At 43.5% G+C, this 16240-nt stretch overlaps 1 protein-coding gene across 12 annotated transcripts in view; it reads right to left on the bottom strand.

Moving 5' to 3' along the window:
• SLC12A4 (solute carrier family 12 member 4) overlaps window positions 1-16240 on the bottom strand; it is a 47779-nt gene that overhangs the window by 7733 nt on the left and 23806 nt on the right. For all 12 annotated transcript variants that reach the window (XR_010465832.1, XR_010465833.1, XR_010465834.1 and 9 more), the window contains 14 exons: window positions 13021-13167; window positions 12415-12469; window positions 11886-12016; window positions 11200-11441; window positions 9103-9317; window positions 8010-8174; window positions 7820-7918; window positions 5796-5853; window positions 4215-4389; window positions 3720-3838; window positions 3131-3229; window positions 2681-2800; window positions 1834-1938; window positions 668-836 (listed from right to left, as the gene is read on the bottom strand). Coding sequence is in view for 8 of the 12 variants with exons in the window: in XM_065028484.1 (XP_064884556.1) it covers window positions 668-836; window positions 1834-1938; window positions 2681-2800; window positions 3131-3229; window positions 3720-3838; window positions 4215-4389; window positions 5796-5853; window positions 7820-7918; window positions 8010-8174; window positions 9103-9317; window positions 11200-11441; window positions 11886-12016; window positions 12415-12469; window positions 13021-13167 (1899 nt within the window). In the remaining 4 variants the exon portion in view is untranslated. The remainder of the gene's footprint in view (window positions 1-667; window positions 837-1833; window positions 1939-2680; window positions 2801-3130; window positions 3230-3719; window positions 3839-4214; window positions 4390-5795; window positions 5854-7819; window positions 7919-8009; window positions 8175-9102; window positions 9318-11199; window positions 11442-11885; window positions 12017-12414; window positions 12470-13020; window positions 13168-16240) is intronic.

Below are 16240 nucleotides of genomic sequence, written 5' to 3'. Positions count from 1 at the left end.
CATAAACACCAACTCCCCCCACCTTTCAGGAATACCACACCCTTTATTTGTTTAAAAACCAGGCAAACGTGATCAACACGTAGGCCCATGAATTCGTTTTCCCTTTGTAACAGTTTTCCTGTATAAAAAGCCTATAGAGATGAAAACGGTGATGTGCTAGTACTACACGGATGTAAACAGGGCTATGATGTCGTGTTTACACAGTGAGGAAGATTAAATGATTTCTTAACAAAGTTTCAGGACCATCTTTCAATGCTTTTCGTAATAAGTTTATCACCACACCAAAAGACACATAAGATTTGCTACATTTACAGTAACTGTCAGCTATTGAAATGTTCCTTGGTATGCTGCTCAGAAAACTAAATAGTCCTCTTCCCTCCATTAATCAGCATACATAAACATCCTGGTAATTATTTCTTAAAAATGAAGACAGTTTTACGCAGTGGGGCTGTTTACACAAGTTGCAACCGCTGATCCTACTGCATTCCCAAAGCCACCGCTGGCAGCTGGAACACGCTCACGAGCCCTTCACCGAGCTACCACCGCTCAGCCGCGCTGCTTCCCAGAGCGTTGCTGATGCGCTTCTTACCCATGGGTGACTGTGAAACTTTTCAGCTATTTGCCCACTCGCCCCGTTTCACTTTGGGAATTTGCTGAAGGCACTGACCTGTTCCGCAGCCTGGGCTTCTCCGTAAGTTTCCAAGAAATTCCCCTGGATCACTGATCCTATGATAGTCAGACCTTTGCCAGCTTTCAGCTGAGATGCAAATGTTAACAATCTAGGGTATTTCACATGCAAATCTTCATCAAGTTTCAGAAGCACCAGCAACTGAGGCCTGGAAAAAATCAAAAAGGAAATGTATTTTTTACTAAGGCTTTAACAAAAACACTTCCGAAAAAAGCTGCCTCTCATCACTTTAATTGTGCTTGAATATTAACTCTGATACAGCACATTCTTTCTGTTTCTCACACTTTAGAGGGGTTTTAATTAATATTTTATTTCTCTTGATTAAAAGCAGATTTGAAGCACTGAGGGAATTCTTCTGCTGCACTGTTTTGACAAACAAAACCCGTTTATGTACTTAGTTTAAGAGGCTTGCATTACTGTTTTATTTACGCGATTGATTTTCACAGCTCTGTAAAGTACTATTGGAGCACGCTGTTAATACTGTAAGGCTGTCCTTCCGGACCTACCTGCAAACTTGTGCCAAGCAGCTGGGAATCAAGAGTATTTTCATCTAAACGCAGATCCCACCTGCTTTCTTTCCCTTAAGGTATTGCTGCATATGGAGTTATTTTCTCTCTTAAGCTATGGCTGAGCAAGTATACAAAGATGTATAAAATTCTCCTCTTTGGTAGATTCTTGGTCCTCTTGTTCAGAGCCCAAGCGCTATGCAATGCATAGCTGAGAGTTCGTAATCTGTCTTTAACACACAAAGCCAGAGGGTGAAATGCTTTCCACTGTTCCAGTTTTCAGTCCTGGAATGACAGCAGTGACTGCTTTGTGCCCCCAGTGCAAATTACCATGGGCTTCTGGACCTCTGTCCTGAGGCCTCCACTGCTCCCCAGGCTTCAGTTCCGAGCTCACCAACTCCAGAGGTCAGTTAAAGACCCGCAGGACGCAGCAGCTCTGCCCACACGGGGCTACAGGAGGGCTTGGGCAGCGGCAGGGCAGCCTACCACAGACTCAGCGCCTTTTTTTATTTGCCCTTCAGTATTCTGGGCATTTAAATTCATTCACAGAGCCCAAAAGCTTCTTGTTTGAAGTCCAGTTTAATTCCATAAGTATGCAGATAATCGTGACAGTGCATTTCGTTAGCTCAGGGTGAGTACCTCCAGTTCTTGGTGTGCGGAGGCCCCTCCTCCAGCCTCAGCAGGGCGTATCTGGCTGCGCTGAGGGACAGACCCCGGATGCCATCACCCCATTCCTTCTCCGCACTGTGAAGAACACATAATTCATGGTTTCATGAACATTTACCTGCACACTTACAGTCATGCTACAGAGATCTCATTCCCTTATAAGGAGTTTAATAATGTGATCAATAGCACGCACTGCATGTACATTTATCATTTGTACATGTACGTCTGCAATACTTGCACATATCGCATGAGAGAAATGCAATGTTTTAGTCCAATATATAACAGTGTGGTATCACAACACATTCTGTGTTTAATTTGTAACCAACACTCCACTACAGAGAATGCTTCCCAAGCACAAACAGGCATTTCAGTATCCATTTTGCTAAAAATTAAGTTACACAGCCTTACTACATCCTGACTCCATCAGATATTAACCATCTCAGGCAACTGAAGCTGCAGATTCAGCTTTTCAGGGACTGTTCTAGACAGACTTTTGCACCAGGTACATTGGAATAAGGCTGCCCTCAGGTGTTCTGGCCCTGAAGTAATTACGTGTGAGGGACAGCAGAAGGGTAGATCCCAGCCAGGGTTTCTGCTTCCTGTGACTCTCAAGTGTTACCAAACACCTTTAGAGGCTTAACAACAGAGCACTTCAGGGGCTTTTGTGCAGCACTGACACAGTAAAACAATGGAAAAAATAAGGGAAACCCTGTAAGTCGTATCTCTGCACAGCTCTTTCTCCAAATGTGAAGGCCAGAGATAATTCACCAAAACTAGACCCAATCTCCTTCCTACCTTTTCCTATCTCGTGAATACTTACCCTTGGTATTCAATGTACTTGTAAATCATGCCTGCAATAAGCATAGCTACCAAAGCGTAGTACCAAGATGAAATGAACATCAGCGCCAGGCAAATACTCATGCCTAAAAATGAGAGGGCCCTAAGACAAAAAGAAAATATATTAGTGAATAGTGGGGTAGAAAAGCTGAAACACAAGTCAATTATTCTCTCGCTCTTCTTTCTTTAAATTGTCTATTCTGACCTGACAGTGAAAGTAAAGCTTCCCGTGAATCTCCCTAACCCGAACCGTTTTAGCATCCTGTTGTTGGAATGAAACTCTGATGCCATCAACTATCTGGGTCTCATGCACAACAAATATTACATCCAAGTACCCTTGTCCAGGCCTGATATCCAGAGGCAAGACGGGAGGAGCGATCCCAGACCCCACACCGCAGTGCACAGCCCAGGCACCGGGTGTTCTTCTGCTTACCAGTGATAGTATTTAAATCGGGGCCGCCAGTTGGGAGTTCTAAGAAGTGTCTGCACAGCACACGCGAGATTAACAAAGAGGTAACACATCAGGAAAAACCTGCAAAGAAAAAGTGAAAAGCCCTTCAGCACACACAGAGATCCTGGCATATATTATAATCACATTCATGATTTACAGTCAAAATACGGCTGCCCTGTCATGTGTGACCATTCCTCTGATTTTTATTAGCTCAACTATCAGTAAAAAGTAGTTAGAACAGTTTTTTAATTGAATCAAGTTAGATCTATATTAATTCTGGGATAACAATAACATTTCCCTAAAGAAAATAACAATCTAGCTATAGTAAAAAGATGTTTATTCAGAGCATATTCCAGACTAGAAACAAACAGACTTACACATAGAGCCTCACATCAGATAATTCATAGAAATAACAGAAGTGGAACTCAGGCTCCAATAATTCTCTTTACTCGTTTAAGATTTGGTTCTAGAAGGCCATCCAATTAACAAAACTCATTAGACTGTCAGTCTGTCCCAGCTGGCCCCTCCCCACCCTTTTTTCTTTTTTAATAGCAGCCACCCCGTTTCTTACATGGAGAGAATGGGCGCCACCATGTCAAGGGAAGCAATAAGGATTCCCAGCTCGGCAATTAACGCTGTTAACAGAAGAGCCCACGTTGGTTCACCATTCGCTTTTCCATGACCAAAAATCTGAAGAAACAGAAATATGAAGTGTATCTTCCAAATATTTCATAAGATTATAATGAAAAAAAACCCACCCACATTTTAAAAAAAAACAGTTATTTTCTTACATACTTTTTTCTTTAGAGCAAGGAGTCAAATTATTCTAACGGCTTTCTGCGCTTCACTGAATTAAATGTTAGACTTCTTCATAAAATTATCACATACGTCTACTCAAACTCCTTTAAGGTTATTCCTAGTTTCTAACAAAAGAAAATAAAGCATTAAAACAAAAAGTGTTGACTTCACTGGAATGCTGGACAAACCAGGGGAAACCAGCGTCATGTCCGAGCGCTCAGCGCCAAGCGGCTGGTTAGTTACTGCGCGCAGCCCTCCCAGCACGCACCCAGAGGAAGGGAATGATGTTGTCCTTGGCTATGGCCTGCAGCAGCCGCGGGGCCCCGGTGAGGCTCTGCAGGCCGGCCCCGCAGGTCGAGAAGAAGGACCCCACCACAATGACCCACGGCGAGGGCCACGACAGGGTGCCCACCACCAGGTTCTTGTTCACCGCGTCGCCGTACCTGCAGAGAGGGACACCCAGACATTCGTGTTCAGAGCAGTGTTTTACACTCACGTTTGTTCTTTTGGGTCCGTTTTAAGTCATCATTTAAATATTATTAAATAATACATATTTTCTTTATTAGGAAAGATAAAAAGTAGTAAGCAACCCAAGTTACTTTTGATACGCAGACAGGAAGTGTCTGCAGCCTGATTTCAACAATTCAAAAACTTTCTTCTGCTTATGTACCGTAAGATTTATATTATTATCACAACATTATTTTCCATTTTCACCTAGAAAGATGCAGTTCTTAACAAGAGCTTAAGTTTAATGTTGAAAAGTCCCAACACAATCCAGCACCAGACCTCCCTACAAAAGACTGGAGGGTTTGGTTGGCTGGTTGGTTGGTTTGGTCGTGGGTTTTTTTCTCAGACAATTAAGACTCACAAGCACTTCATTGCTTATGCCCTGGCAAGAGTCCATCAACGTGAGGGAAGCTGTCAGAGAAAGCACCTGTAGACTCTAGTACTGGGAACACTGTTATTTGGTTTACAGACAGAAATGTCTGACAACTAACAATCCCAGGGCAGAGATAACCACACACTCAACTTTATCCAATTACGGATATCTGGTTGCATTTCTTAGTTTGGCTTCTATGGAAGAAAATAATCACAAGTGCTATGAGGAAATACTTCAGCCTATGAATACTGGCTACGAATACAGCGTATGCAGATAGAGATGCGTGTTATCTGCCTGTCTGGCACGTGTCAGGGGAGCACATTATACTAGTTGTTGGCTTGGTGGACCGTGGCCAGCAAGCACAAGGAAGAGCAGCTTTGCAAGCGCTGCTAACGCACGGCATGCTGAAATCGTTCGGCTGCTTGGCCGGCTCTGCTGGCGTCACCGTGCTGGTTCACCGAGCAGCAGCAGCGCCTCGGGCGGCGGGGAAGCCACAGAACAGCTCGCAAAGAGTAATTCTGCCAAACTCGGTAATTAACAAAAACAGGACAACGAATGAGGAAAAAAAAAATCCAGGTTCATCTGGAGAAGAACAAAAGAAAAACAACAGCTCGTTGTTGTTTTGTATCTTGGTTCTCTAGGGAAGAGAGAAATCAGAAATCTGTGATGCACTGTTAGGGTCCTGGTCCCTGAATGAGTGCCCCTGGAAACTGAAAAGGGCACGTTGACACACGGCAAAACAGTTTTGGGCAGGGTGGAGGAAGGAACTAAGACATAGGATGGAAAATCTGTATCGAATTGAATACAAGAAGAATCTCAAAAAGTTGAGAGTTTACATTCAAACATGGTTTAAAAGGTGCCCAGAAGTAAAATTAAAAGAAATAACAATAAGTGGGGGAGGGGGCCAGCATGAGATGGGAAAGAACACAACTTCCCTGCAAAAGAGAGCACTGAAACGGTAACACTTACTTGTCTCTCAGGACTACACCTTCTATGCAGGCTCCAAATAATAATACACAGCTGAAGTCTGGAGTACAGAGTGTGCTAAGGAAGTAACGTTTATTTAGACATGGCAGATGAACACAATCGTGTTGTGTTGTGGAAAGTCCAACAAGAGTCTCTTCTACAGCATCTGCACTGCAGCATCTCCACAGGCACAGGGCAAGGCTGGCGGGTAAATCACGGTCTCACTGCTCATGTATACCTTCTAATACTAAATGATAAAGTTACTATTCTAAGTTTCAATTTTTTAAAAGGTTTAAAATATTATGATAAAGGAGATATCTCCAGATACAAGAAGAGAGAAAAGAAAGATCTTTCAATATCAGTTTCTGTTCTATACTAGCAAATTAAATTGATGTTTACATATAAAATTACTTAAATATTCGGTTTCTTATTAAACTGTACTGCTACTGCATTGGGGAGTACAAAATACTTCAGGTTTTTTTGATCCAGCCTTACAGTAAAGTTTTTGATCTTGTGCTTTATATGAATGGTTAAATCCTGAACTCTACCCCCGAAATGCAGTTGTAAAATACAAAGAGTAACAAACATTGATCACTCCTAAAAATCGGGGTGGAAGCCTTCCACTGGGCGGCGTGTTAATGTCCACACACAGAGTTACCCACCACAAAGTGAGCTTTGATCTGCAAGTGTTTTAACACCAGCGCTGGGGGTATGTCTGTGACCTGGTCTAAGATTTGTTGAGTCCCTAGGAAATGCAGACTCCTTGGAACAGGGACGGTTCCCAAAGAAACATCTGCAGAAGGCTGCGCTCCGAGGGGCCGGGACCCTGACTTACAGCTCGGCGAGCTGTGGCAAAAGCCAGCTTCCCAGCAGCAGGATTCCCAGCAGAGTCGCCGCCTTGGCCAGCTGCCCTTGCAGCGGGACTTTTCCAGAAAGCTCTCACAAATCATTTTGGAAGTCCTTGCTCATGTTAACTGCTTTTTGCCTTTTTTTTTTAACCTGCTATGTTGACAAATTGTAGTTTAAGACATAAACATCTAGAGGAAGCTGAAGGAGCTTGGCTTTATCTTTTCTCTATCAGGAGAGATTAAGACGGTCTTTCCTAAGCAAAGCTCCTGTGGTCCTAAGCCCTGAAGAGTTCAACCATGTACAAAACTTGACAACTTCAACTGGGAAAAGGGTTGTTCCTCTGAACACACGCTCAGCACCCACAACTCTGGTATGAGGAACATCCTCATATTCTGAAAGTTAAGTGCTCCGGGCCCAGTGGAAACAGGCAGGGAACCGCGAGTCTCTCGCAGCCACGAGGAGCTCAGGACGCAGCCCGGCGCTCGTGACGCCCCCACGCGTGCCGGCCGGGACGCGCCGGACAATCGCGGAGCAGCACTCAGTCAGACGGCTGTGCTAAAAATCAAAGCGGTAAACTGATGTAAGAGCACCTCGTCTCACTGACTTCAAAATGACCACACAAATTCATCGGTACCAGCGAGCAGCTGCCTTTATGCCTTTACATACGAACCTTCCCTGCCCCACCCCCCCAGAAAAACCAAAACCAAAACACTTGAGGAACATCTAATCTAATTTCTAACTCCAGTTTATCTTGCCCTAAAGTGTTCAAGAAAGCATATACTCCTTAATGTCACACAAAGGCTTGTTTTCTAAGGAACTGAAATTTATGATCTCTCCCATTTAAAGCCTTCTCTCATCTTAATAATCCACTGCACACTAAGAAAAAAAAAAAATATATGTACCTGTATTCCATCAGTCTGAAAAGCTATAGATGACTATGCAGCAAAGAAAAACAACAGAAATGCAAAAGAAAACAAAAAAGCCAACACAGAAAGGGAGATGGAAAACAACAGGATAATAATTCTGATGCTTTCAGCGCAAGGACTCCGCTTTTTTTGACTGACCAGTCACACTCACATTGGTATTTCAGTCACCCGAAGGCAGTTCCACAAACCAGGTAACGTGGTCATTCATCTGAGTCACAACGTGCCAGGACTCTACTCATTTTAAAAGGATACAGACTAGCGATGTGGTAACAATGGCAAGAATTGTCCCAACGGGAATGGATTTCTGTGCATCTTTGAGGTCCCCTGATCTGTTCGAACCAGCCATGATACCTGAAAATACATTTGGACATAAGATCAAGGGAGAGAAGAAACCTCAGAGGCCCAGGATGCCCTCTTGTCCCTTTTGTCCCAGAGTTCTCACCAGTCACTGAAGGAAAGAAGATGCCAACCAGTACCATGAATGAAGTAGCTATATCTGAAAGCACATACAGATGAAGGTTGTTCTTCTGGCCTGCTACATCCACAGATGGGTGATGTGCTTTCTCCAGTATCTCTCCTTTTTCCAAATAATTGCTCCATAAGTTGTCTTCAATGTTATTATCATACCACAGAAAAGAAAAGCATGTTTCAGTTCAATCCTGTTGTCATTATAATGCGTCTACAACTGAAGACTACAACTGCAATTCATGCAATTCAGTGATCAACACAAATTAAGGCATATACAAGTTACATGAAAGAAAATTAGTATTGCATGCCTTCAAGGGAACCTGTAACAAAACCAACAAATACGTATGAGCAGTCTACAGAAGTCTAGGTCCATTTTATCCTTTTGTATTACTAAATGTAACATGAACTTCACACCTATTTTAACCTCAAGAAATACATTTAATATCTTTAATGAATGACCATGCCCACGCACGATAGCTCAGAGAAACCAAAGCAACAATATTGACCAGCTTTCTAAATATAAACGGATTTGTTACTCAGACAGTGTAAGAATTACAAAATTAAATGGGTGACATTTAACTTTCGCTAACAAGCACTGAGTCCATTCTGGAAACCAGACTACTGGCTTCTGTGAAAACGGGAACCTGGGGCACTCAGCACCTGTTCTCTGGAGTCTGGTTCAACAGCAAACACTTCTCAATTATATTATAATCAGGAGCAGGCAAAGGAGGAGGTATGCGATTTTTATACAAGGACTCTTATATTTCAGGACACAATCTTAACCTGTCTGAAATGGAGAGTCCTAGCTCCAGAGAGTTCTGAAAAACTTTAAACAACTTGCTCATGCTAGCAGACTTTCTGCTGAAATTATCAGACGAACAAGGCAAATTTAATCACTTTTAGAGCAGACCAGCACTGTATCAGCAGAAAAGTGCCATGTACTCTTTCTCAAGATTATAAGGCTTGGTTTTCTTCACTGTAATTACATTTCTTCAGTCCCTCTTCCTTAAGCAGCAGGGAACAGCTCAACCCCTTTTTGCTCAGCATGCCTCAATAACCTGCCGTACCTTTTAAAATCCCGCTGGCAGCCCCTGGAATTCCTGCTATCTCAGAGACATTGTTCATTAGGAAATAGTCATCACAGTTCTCCGTGGTTAAGTTTTTAGTGTGGCAGAAGAGCTCCCAAAGCTTAGAGGCCACAGTAACGTTATCCTTGACTATGGTTTTGGCACAAACATCAAACTGATCTCTTGACAAAGTCCTGTTGCCCAGCATGCAAATCCTGGAAGGGAAACATGAAAACCAGTGTTATTACCTGGTACCGGGAAGAGGAAATCCACCCTTCCCCATCACTCTTCTTTCATATCATGGGAACTTGAAGTGGCTCTGGTCTGCTACGTTATTTCTCAGCTTGAAAAAGCTGGTGGTAACAGGACAAAGACCCTGTTTCCTTTGAGGGTCAGAAGTACAAAGCTACTTCTCCAACAATTTTGAGAGATGTATAAAAAGCTACACTAGTGTGATTTATTGAATTTGGTAAATTTACCTTAAACAATGAAAGGGAAAGATTAGGCAACATTTTTGTTTTCATTTAAACAGAACTACTGGAGTGGAAGAGATCTGAAGAATACTAGCATTCAGACTGCTAGATCGTTCGAATAGCTAAAGATACGTGGAACTGCATTATCCCAGTTCCTGCCCAGTGGCACTTTAGTGACCCTGACAGTGTCGTTTAAGAACCAGGAACGTACATTTCAATCACAATGAGCAACGATTCTTCTTGCCAGAAGGTACAATGCAGAGTTGCTGAAATCCCCCAGTGCCCGTGGCATTTCACCTAACCACAAATACGGTTTATTCCAGCACTGACAATTTTTAACCCACTTGTCCAAAGATGGTTCCACAAGACACGATGATACAACATAACAGCTTTCTGCCACTAAATTTTCATTAAGCTTCTCTTCCCGATGCCAGAAAACAAACAAACAAACAAACAAGTTTTGTTTCTTCCATTTTAGTAAGTTTAATGCTTTCACAGGTCTCACCAAGCAGCAGAGCCAGGAAAACTGAAGATACGGGGCCACTGCTGTCAGGTTTGCAAGCCTGTGAACTGTAACTTCGGAGAGGCCTTCCCCTCCGGAATTAAAAATCAATACAGTATCCAGTTACTCCAGCAGAAGAAGATCCAGTACAGCCCAAGGGAAAAAGGAGAACATTCAAGAACAATCCAAGAGATAATAAGGGGGATGTAGAGCCACTGCTTTATTTTTACTGCTGTAAACCTGCCACTGTTGTAAAACATTATAATCACTGGGCCATAAATATCTAAAGGGAGCACTTGAGGGTTGCAAGGACTCAGTTATGGTCACGACATTTTAAGATGAGAATAATTATGCAGACTCAACTCCTCTACTTCCATTCCATTCATCTCTTGTCAGCAGTATCGGGAAATACTGTTTGCATTTCTGGTAAAGCACACGTATCCACATTACTGCTGCTCCTGCTCCAAGTTTAAAAACAACATGACAGGTTTAACTGCCAACACAGCAAGGAACACGTGTGCTGTGCCCAGAGCAGGGCTGCCCGTGCGGCAGAGTAACCGCTTTCAGCCCAAGGGGCGGTTTTGCAGGAGCCTCAGCGCAGCCCCGCCATCACGCCTCCCGCATTCCTCAGGGATGTTCTGCTGCTTAGCAAGCAGCTGCATCACGCAACCACACTTTCCAGCCACGAAGGCAAAACATCGTGTCTGACCGGCCTGCGAAAAGCGGACCTGCCGAGCTGCTTCCTGCTGAGAAAGACGGGCATCAACAGCCCAGAAGAACTCCTGCCAAGACCTGTCGGCGGCCGCGGGCTACGGTACCGGATTGTCTTTAGAGGAGGCAGAGAAATGTCAGCCTCCATCAATCTGTGTGCTCACCACGAGACTTCATTCTACCGAAACAGGTAGAGAACGTAATAATGCATTCATTTTAGTGTAAGAAATGCGTATTCCACCAACTCTGCATGCAGAAGACTATCACTGTCACTATGTACAGCTGAAAAAGCTAAATTCACAAAAAAGGTACCTTTGGCAATGTACAAAGCACAAGTTTTAAGTAACTTCCATTGAACCTCATCTTCCAGACCTGTAGGCAAGTTACACCCCATTAAGAAATATTACTCACGGAAATTCAGGTGGATCAAAGATGGACTTGATAGCTCCAGCATAAATGGACAGTATGGATATTACTACACAGGCCAAGAAGAGGGAAGCAAATTTGTTAACGTATTTCACGCCGACAAAGACCACCACTGCCATTAGGATGAGGAATACAGTTCCATACACCCTCATGTTGTTTAGCATAGCACTGGACACATCGTGGGCACCAGAAGGATGAAAAATCGCTGCTTGTGGCACAATATATGTCTGAAACGAGAAGAAAGCAAGCTGAAGGAACACAGGAACAGAACTCTGCCTGTTTACTGTAGTGATTTTGTACCTATGCTAGAAATGTACATCAACTTCCAATTTGCAACCTGCCCTTCACCACGAATCCTCAGTTTAGCGGAAAAGGCAGGGGCTAACAGCCCAGGCTATTTCAGCAGTACAACTGAGGCAACTCTATCAATGACACATGCATATCACTGATAGGGTCGTACTTCCACCTGCGTTTTCCGGAGACCTTCCGTTCTGGATACCCGTGCAGTGTGCAGCTTCCAAAGGGAAGCACTAGTGGTACGGAACTGGACACCAAGAAAATTAACTTCTGGTCTCTACCTGCAAATGTGTGTACGAATAGGGAACAAGAATACTGCAGCATTTTCTATGTGCTCTTTGTCTTTAAAGCAGGACTACTCTGGTACTACTCACCAATAAAATCTCAATGGCACCAAGGATATACATTGCTCCTGCAAACGTCGTTCCCAAATAGAAGCACAGCCCTACAGCTCCACCAAACTCTGGGCCTAATGACCTGGATATCATGAAATAGGAGCCACCAGCTACGAAACAAGAAAAGTGAGAGTACAATTACAATTTATTCATTCTTATAAACTGTAAAATATTCACAACAAGAACACAACAAAATTATAGACTGTGTATCTGCTTTCTGATACACAGGGGGTTCAATTGAGGTATCTTTTTGTTAGCATAGGGGTAACTAAAAAACAAATGAATTCATCTTTAGCCTAACTAATATCTAGTACTTCTTCATAGTATCAATTCAGGCTTTGTATCCCAGCTTGAACAAACTTCTCCGGAATAAAACCACATTAACAGCTCACAGCAACTCCAAAAAACAAACCAAACCAACCAACCAGCAGCAAAAAACCCAAAACAACAACAACAACAAAATAAACGCAAAACCCACACAAATTAAAAGTTTGCTAACTACACTTACCTGGAACAACACCATTTGTGGCAATAGCACTCATTGATATGGTTGTCAGCATAGTCTGGCAAAAACAAGGAAAAGCAAGCAATTGTGTCAACCACGTTTTGTAAAACATCACTTATTTCTTGATAGAGCGAAGCTGCCGCTGCATGTAGGATAAAATATTTCTATTTATTCTGCCTTCACTATCTGGAGGAAAACAAGGGCAGCAGGAACTGAACCGTCAAGTTGTCGCGAGCGCTGCCCGAGGGACGAGCGGCGCTCTGCCGCCACGCGCGCCGGGCGCCGCAGACGGAGCGGGAGAGGACGCGGGTCCCTCACCGCAGAGCTGAAACCCCAACAAGAGCCCGGCGGCCGGGACCGGGGCCGGCACAGGAACCGGCTCTTTGCTGCACCAACGCCACCTTTAGGACCGTGTCTACACTAGATACACATTGCCAGTTTAGAAACACTAGGGGCGAAAACAAAACAAGTCACATGGCTACAAACACAGCAGAAGGGTTTGGCATTAATCTGGCTTTTCGTTACACATACATCTACAATGCAGCCTCTCCAACTTTCTCAATAGTTTCAGAGGTTACGTCACATGCATTATTTTACCTATATACTTACGCAACAGCAGCAGAGTAAAACAATCAGGAAGGACTGCAGAACTCCAGCCATTCCGACCATCCAAGTCAGCCGAAGGAAGAGAATCACCCCGAAGATATTCTGCATGCATGGTAAATACACCCCCATCAGGGTGCCCATGCTGGGTGACTGAAAAACAAGTTAACCGGCATTCATTAACTGGAATTATTCAAAGCACAGATAACAAAAACATTCTACAACTTCAGTTTTTCAAATGGTAGAAATTTGGGAAACACAATGTAGACACACAAACACTAGTGCGCTGGACTTCCAGAAAACACGAAGCAAACTCCTAACACCAAACCCACGAATTTCTGAACAAAATCCTGTCCCATCTTCACATTCTACTCAGCATTTCACACCAATTACTAACAACAGAATGTACACGCACTGGTTTTATTGGAGGACCACAGAGCTTCCAGTATGGCAGGTGGCAACACTTGTTCAAATTTGACTCCACTTAGCATTAACTAAATGTAAAAATAAATGACACGCACCATTAAAGACAAATTAGCCCTGAATCAAAAGCAGTAGTACTTAAGATGAGCATATTACTCTTACAGCAATAAATGCCTGTCAAAACTTTGCTCTTGCTTTCTTCACTATAGAAAAATTTAGTTAACTAAGGTAAGTCAAGACTAGATTTTACTACACAAAGCAAAATACTAGAAAAATCAAATAGTTACAATATCACCACATCTAAATAAGCGACCTAGGCATTTAGTGCTTCAGCTTTTAACTACAGGTTACAATTTGAAACGTCCTCATCTGCTTTCAGAACTTGCCCCGCCATAGGCGAAGGAAAACTGTGCGAAGCCCACGATCCGAGCACGTCTTTGTGAGAAATTCCAGGAATTGCTGACCGAATTCTTTGAAGTCAGCTTTTCATTCCTTGTGTTACTAAAGTTACATTAGATCAGCTGCACTTGCCCCATAGACACTTCAACTCAGTTGAACCTCCCGAAGGAAAGAGGGCAACAGAACCACATGCCGATGCTTTGAAACGGAAAACGGACTTACCGTGAGACCCACCAGCACGGGGCCAGACAGATGCTACTCAGCTGTTCTGGTGTCTCAGTACAGAAACAATAATTTAAAAAAATCCCTAAGACATCACCTGTCAGTGTACAAAAACTACCATCCTGTAGAACTAACCTCATCAGCTTTGTCAAGATTATGTATAAGGACAAAAGGAATTGTCTTCTGCTACTAACAGAAATGACACCTGTACATAAGCATCACGATCAGGGTAAGGTAAGGATATTTTAACAAGTTGTTCCAATGCTACAGTGGAAGCGGCTCTTCTCAGGGTATTCTTAATAGTGTACCTGTTTCCTCAAGAAGGGGTGGTTTAGATACGTTTGAGTCAAACACCTTCATCTGATTCACGTTTTGTCTTCAACTGCAAAATATTAACTGAGAAATGACCAAATAATGTTGCCAGGCACTGGGCAGGTTTTGCCCTGCATAAGAGCTTCCTATTGTCACGTGAATGCACTCTGTCTCTCAAAGAGACATTCCACGTAACTTCATCACCGATCTGACCATCATCCAGCCACCCCCCTTACGACATCTCTGAACCCAGCAACCAGCACTGAGTGAATTTATCAGATGTGTGGGTCTCAGAGGTAAAGGACTTTCTGAGACTGTCAAGACCAGCATCTGGGAAAAGGAAAGAGGCCCAAGCCATTGCTCCTACACAAGAGAAGCAAGTAGAGCACAGTCATTACATGTTCTATGTGACAGTTTTCCAAGCACTGTCAAAGCAGGTGAGGTTTCAGCCTGCCCTTTACACATCTCCCAACAGCCTCTTCCTCTGCACAAGAATTCGCCTTGGCTCAGCTCTTTTCTGCCCTCCGCCCTAAGTGGTCCCGGCAGCTTTGCCCCCCTGTTCATTATCCCCTCCCCTCCCTCCTAAGTGGCCACTTATGCGTATGAAGTTACAAACTCACTGCAGCCACAGAGGAGAAATGGTGCATTACTGGTGGAGCTATGAGGCTTGTGTCCGCGGGCACGGCCCAAGCCGCAGCGTTACCCAGGGCACCGCGGGCGCGGGAGCTCACCGCGACTTCTCACCCTGTGCAGCAAAAACCACTGCGACGGAAGAATGATCTGCACATACTACTTGAACCAGCTTGTTCTCAGGAATACTTAACACCTGTAGTCTGCATTAACTTGGCCCTCTTCTATAGCATCTTATAATAAGTAAGTGATACTAAACCAGAGCTGAAGTCTCAACAGACTGCAATCTGAAATAAGGTTATTATGTTCTATCTAGCTACCAAATGACAAAAAAATAAACAGCATGTGCTGCACAAAGGAAATAAAAGACAGTTTGAAAAACACTGTTTTCGATCACCCAAGAAGGGACAGAAAAATCTCAAAACCAGTCTTCATTTCAGCGATGCAGATCATGTTTCCGTTCACTCTAATCAGCTACAGACACATAACGACACGAACGTTGACCCGAGTCTGAAGGACACTATTTCCACTGTGCCGACGTGATGGGTTATCACAGCGCTTGGCCGTGGGGCCGGGGACATCGATCGGCAGCGGCAGCCCCTGCGGCTGCTGCGAGGACGGACAGCAGCACGGCGATGCGCTGCCTTACGAAAGACACACGGACTAAAACAGTTGGTCTCATTCTTCCCATCATGAGAAGGGGGTATTTTTACAGCACTAAGATTGCTACGTGCTTTAATACAACATGGTATTTAGAACACACAAAAAGTAACCCAATTTCTACCCTATTACATGGACTAGTGTCAACTTTACCTGATGTGTTTTTAACGCAGCATGCTACTATCAAAAATAATGGGCATGCTGAAATAGGGTAATATGATTACATTAAGCTGTTTTGCACTGAAATTATCCTGATCTTTACTTGCATCTTCCACAAACTGCAGCATTTATTCTAAGAGATTAGTAGGGGGCTAGTCATGCAATATATATTCCAGAGCTTGTGGAAACATTCAGGTTTCTTTCATCTTGTCACTGTAGAAAGCAGGTGCTGACACCACCAATCTCCACAACCTGAAGCACATGATTCTCTAGTCCTTTAAGCTGAAACTCTGTAAAAGAGATCTAATTTTTTTGATACCCTACCCCTCGGATATCAGGCCACTTCACGCGCACGTAACTGCCTTGTCTCTTCTTTTGTGTGTCTGTGGTTTTTTTGTCAGTTTGGGGTTTTTTTGCCATT

This window comes from Columba livia, chromosome 13 (assembly GCF_036013475.1).
Source record: "Columba livia isolate bColLiv1 breed racing homer chromosome 13, bColLiv1.pat.W.v2, whole genome shotgun sequence".
Taxonomy (NCBI): Eukaryota; Metazoa; Chordata; class Aves; order Columbiformes; family Columbidae; genus Columba; species Columba livia.
The sequence above is the reverse complement of the archived record's forward strand: the minus strand, read 5'-3'. Positions and strand labels throughout refer to the sequence as shown.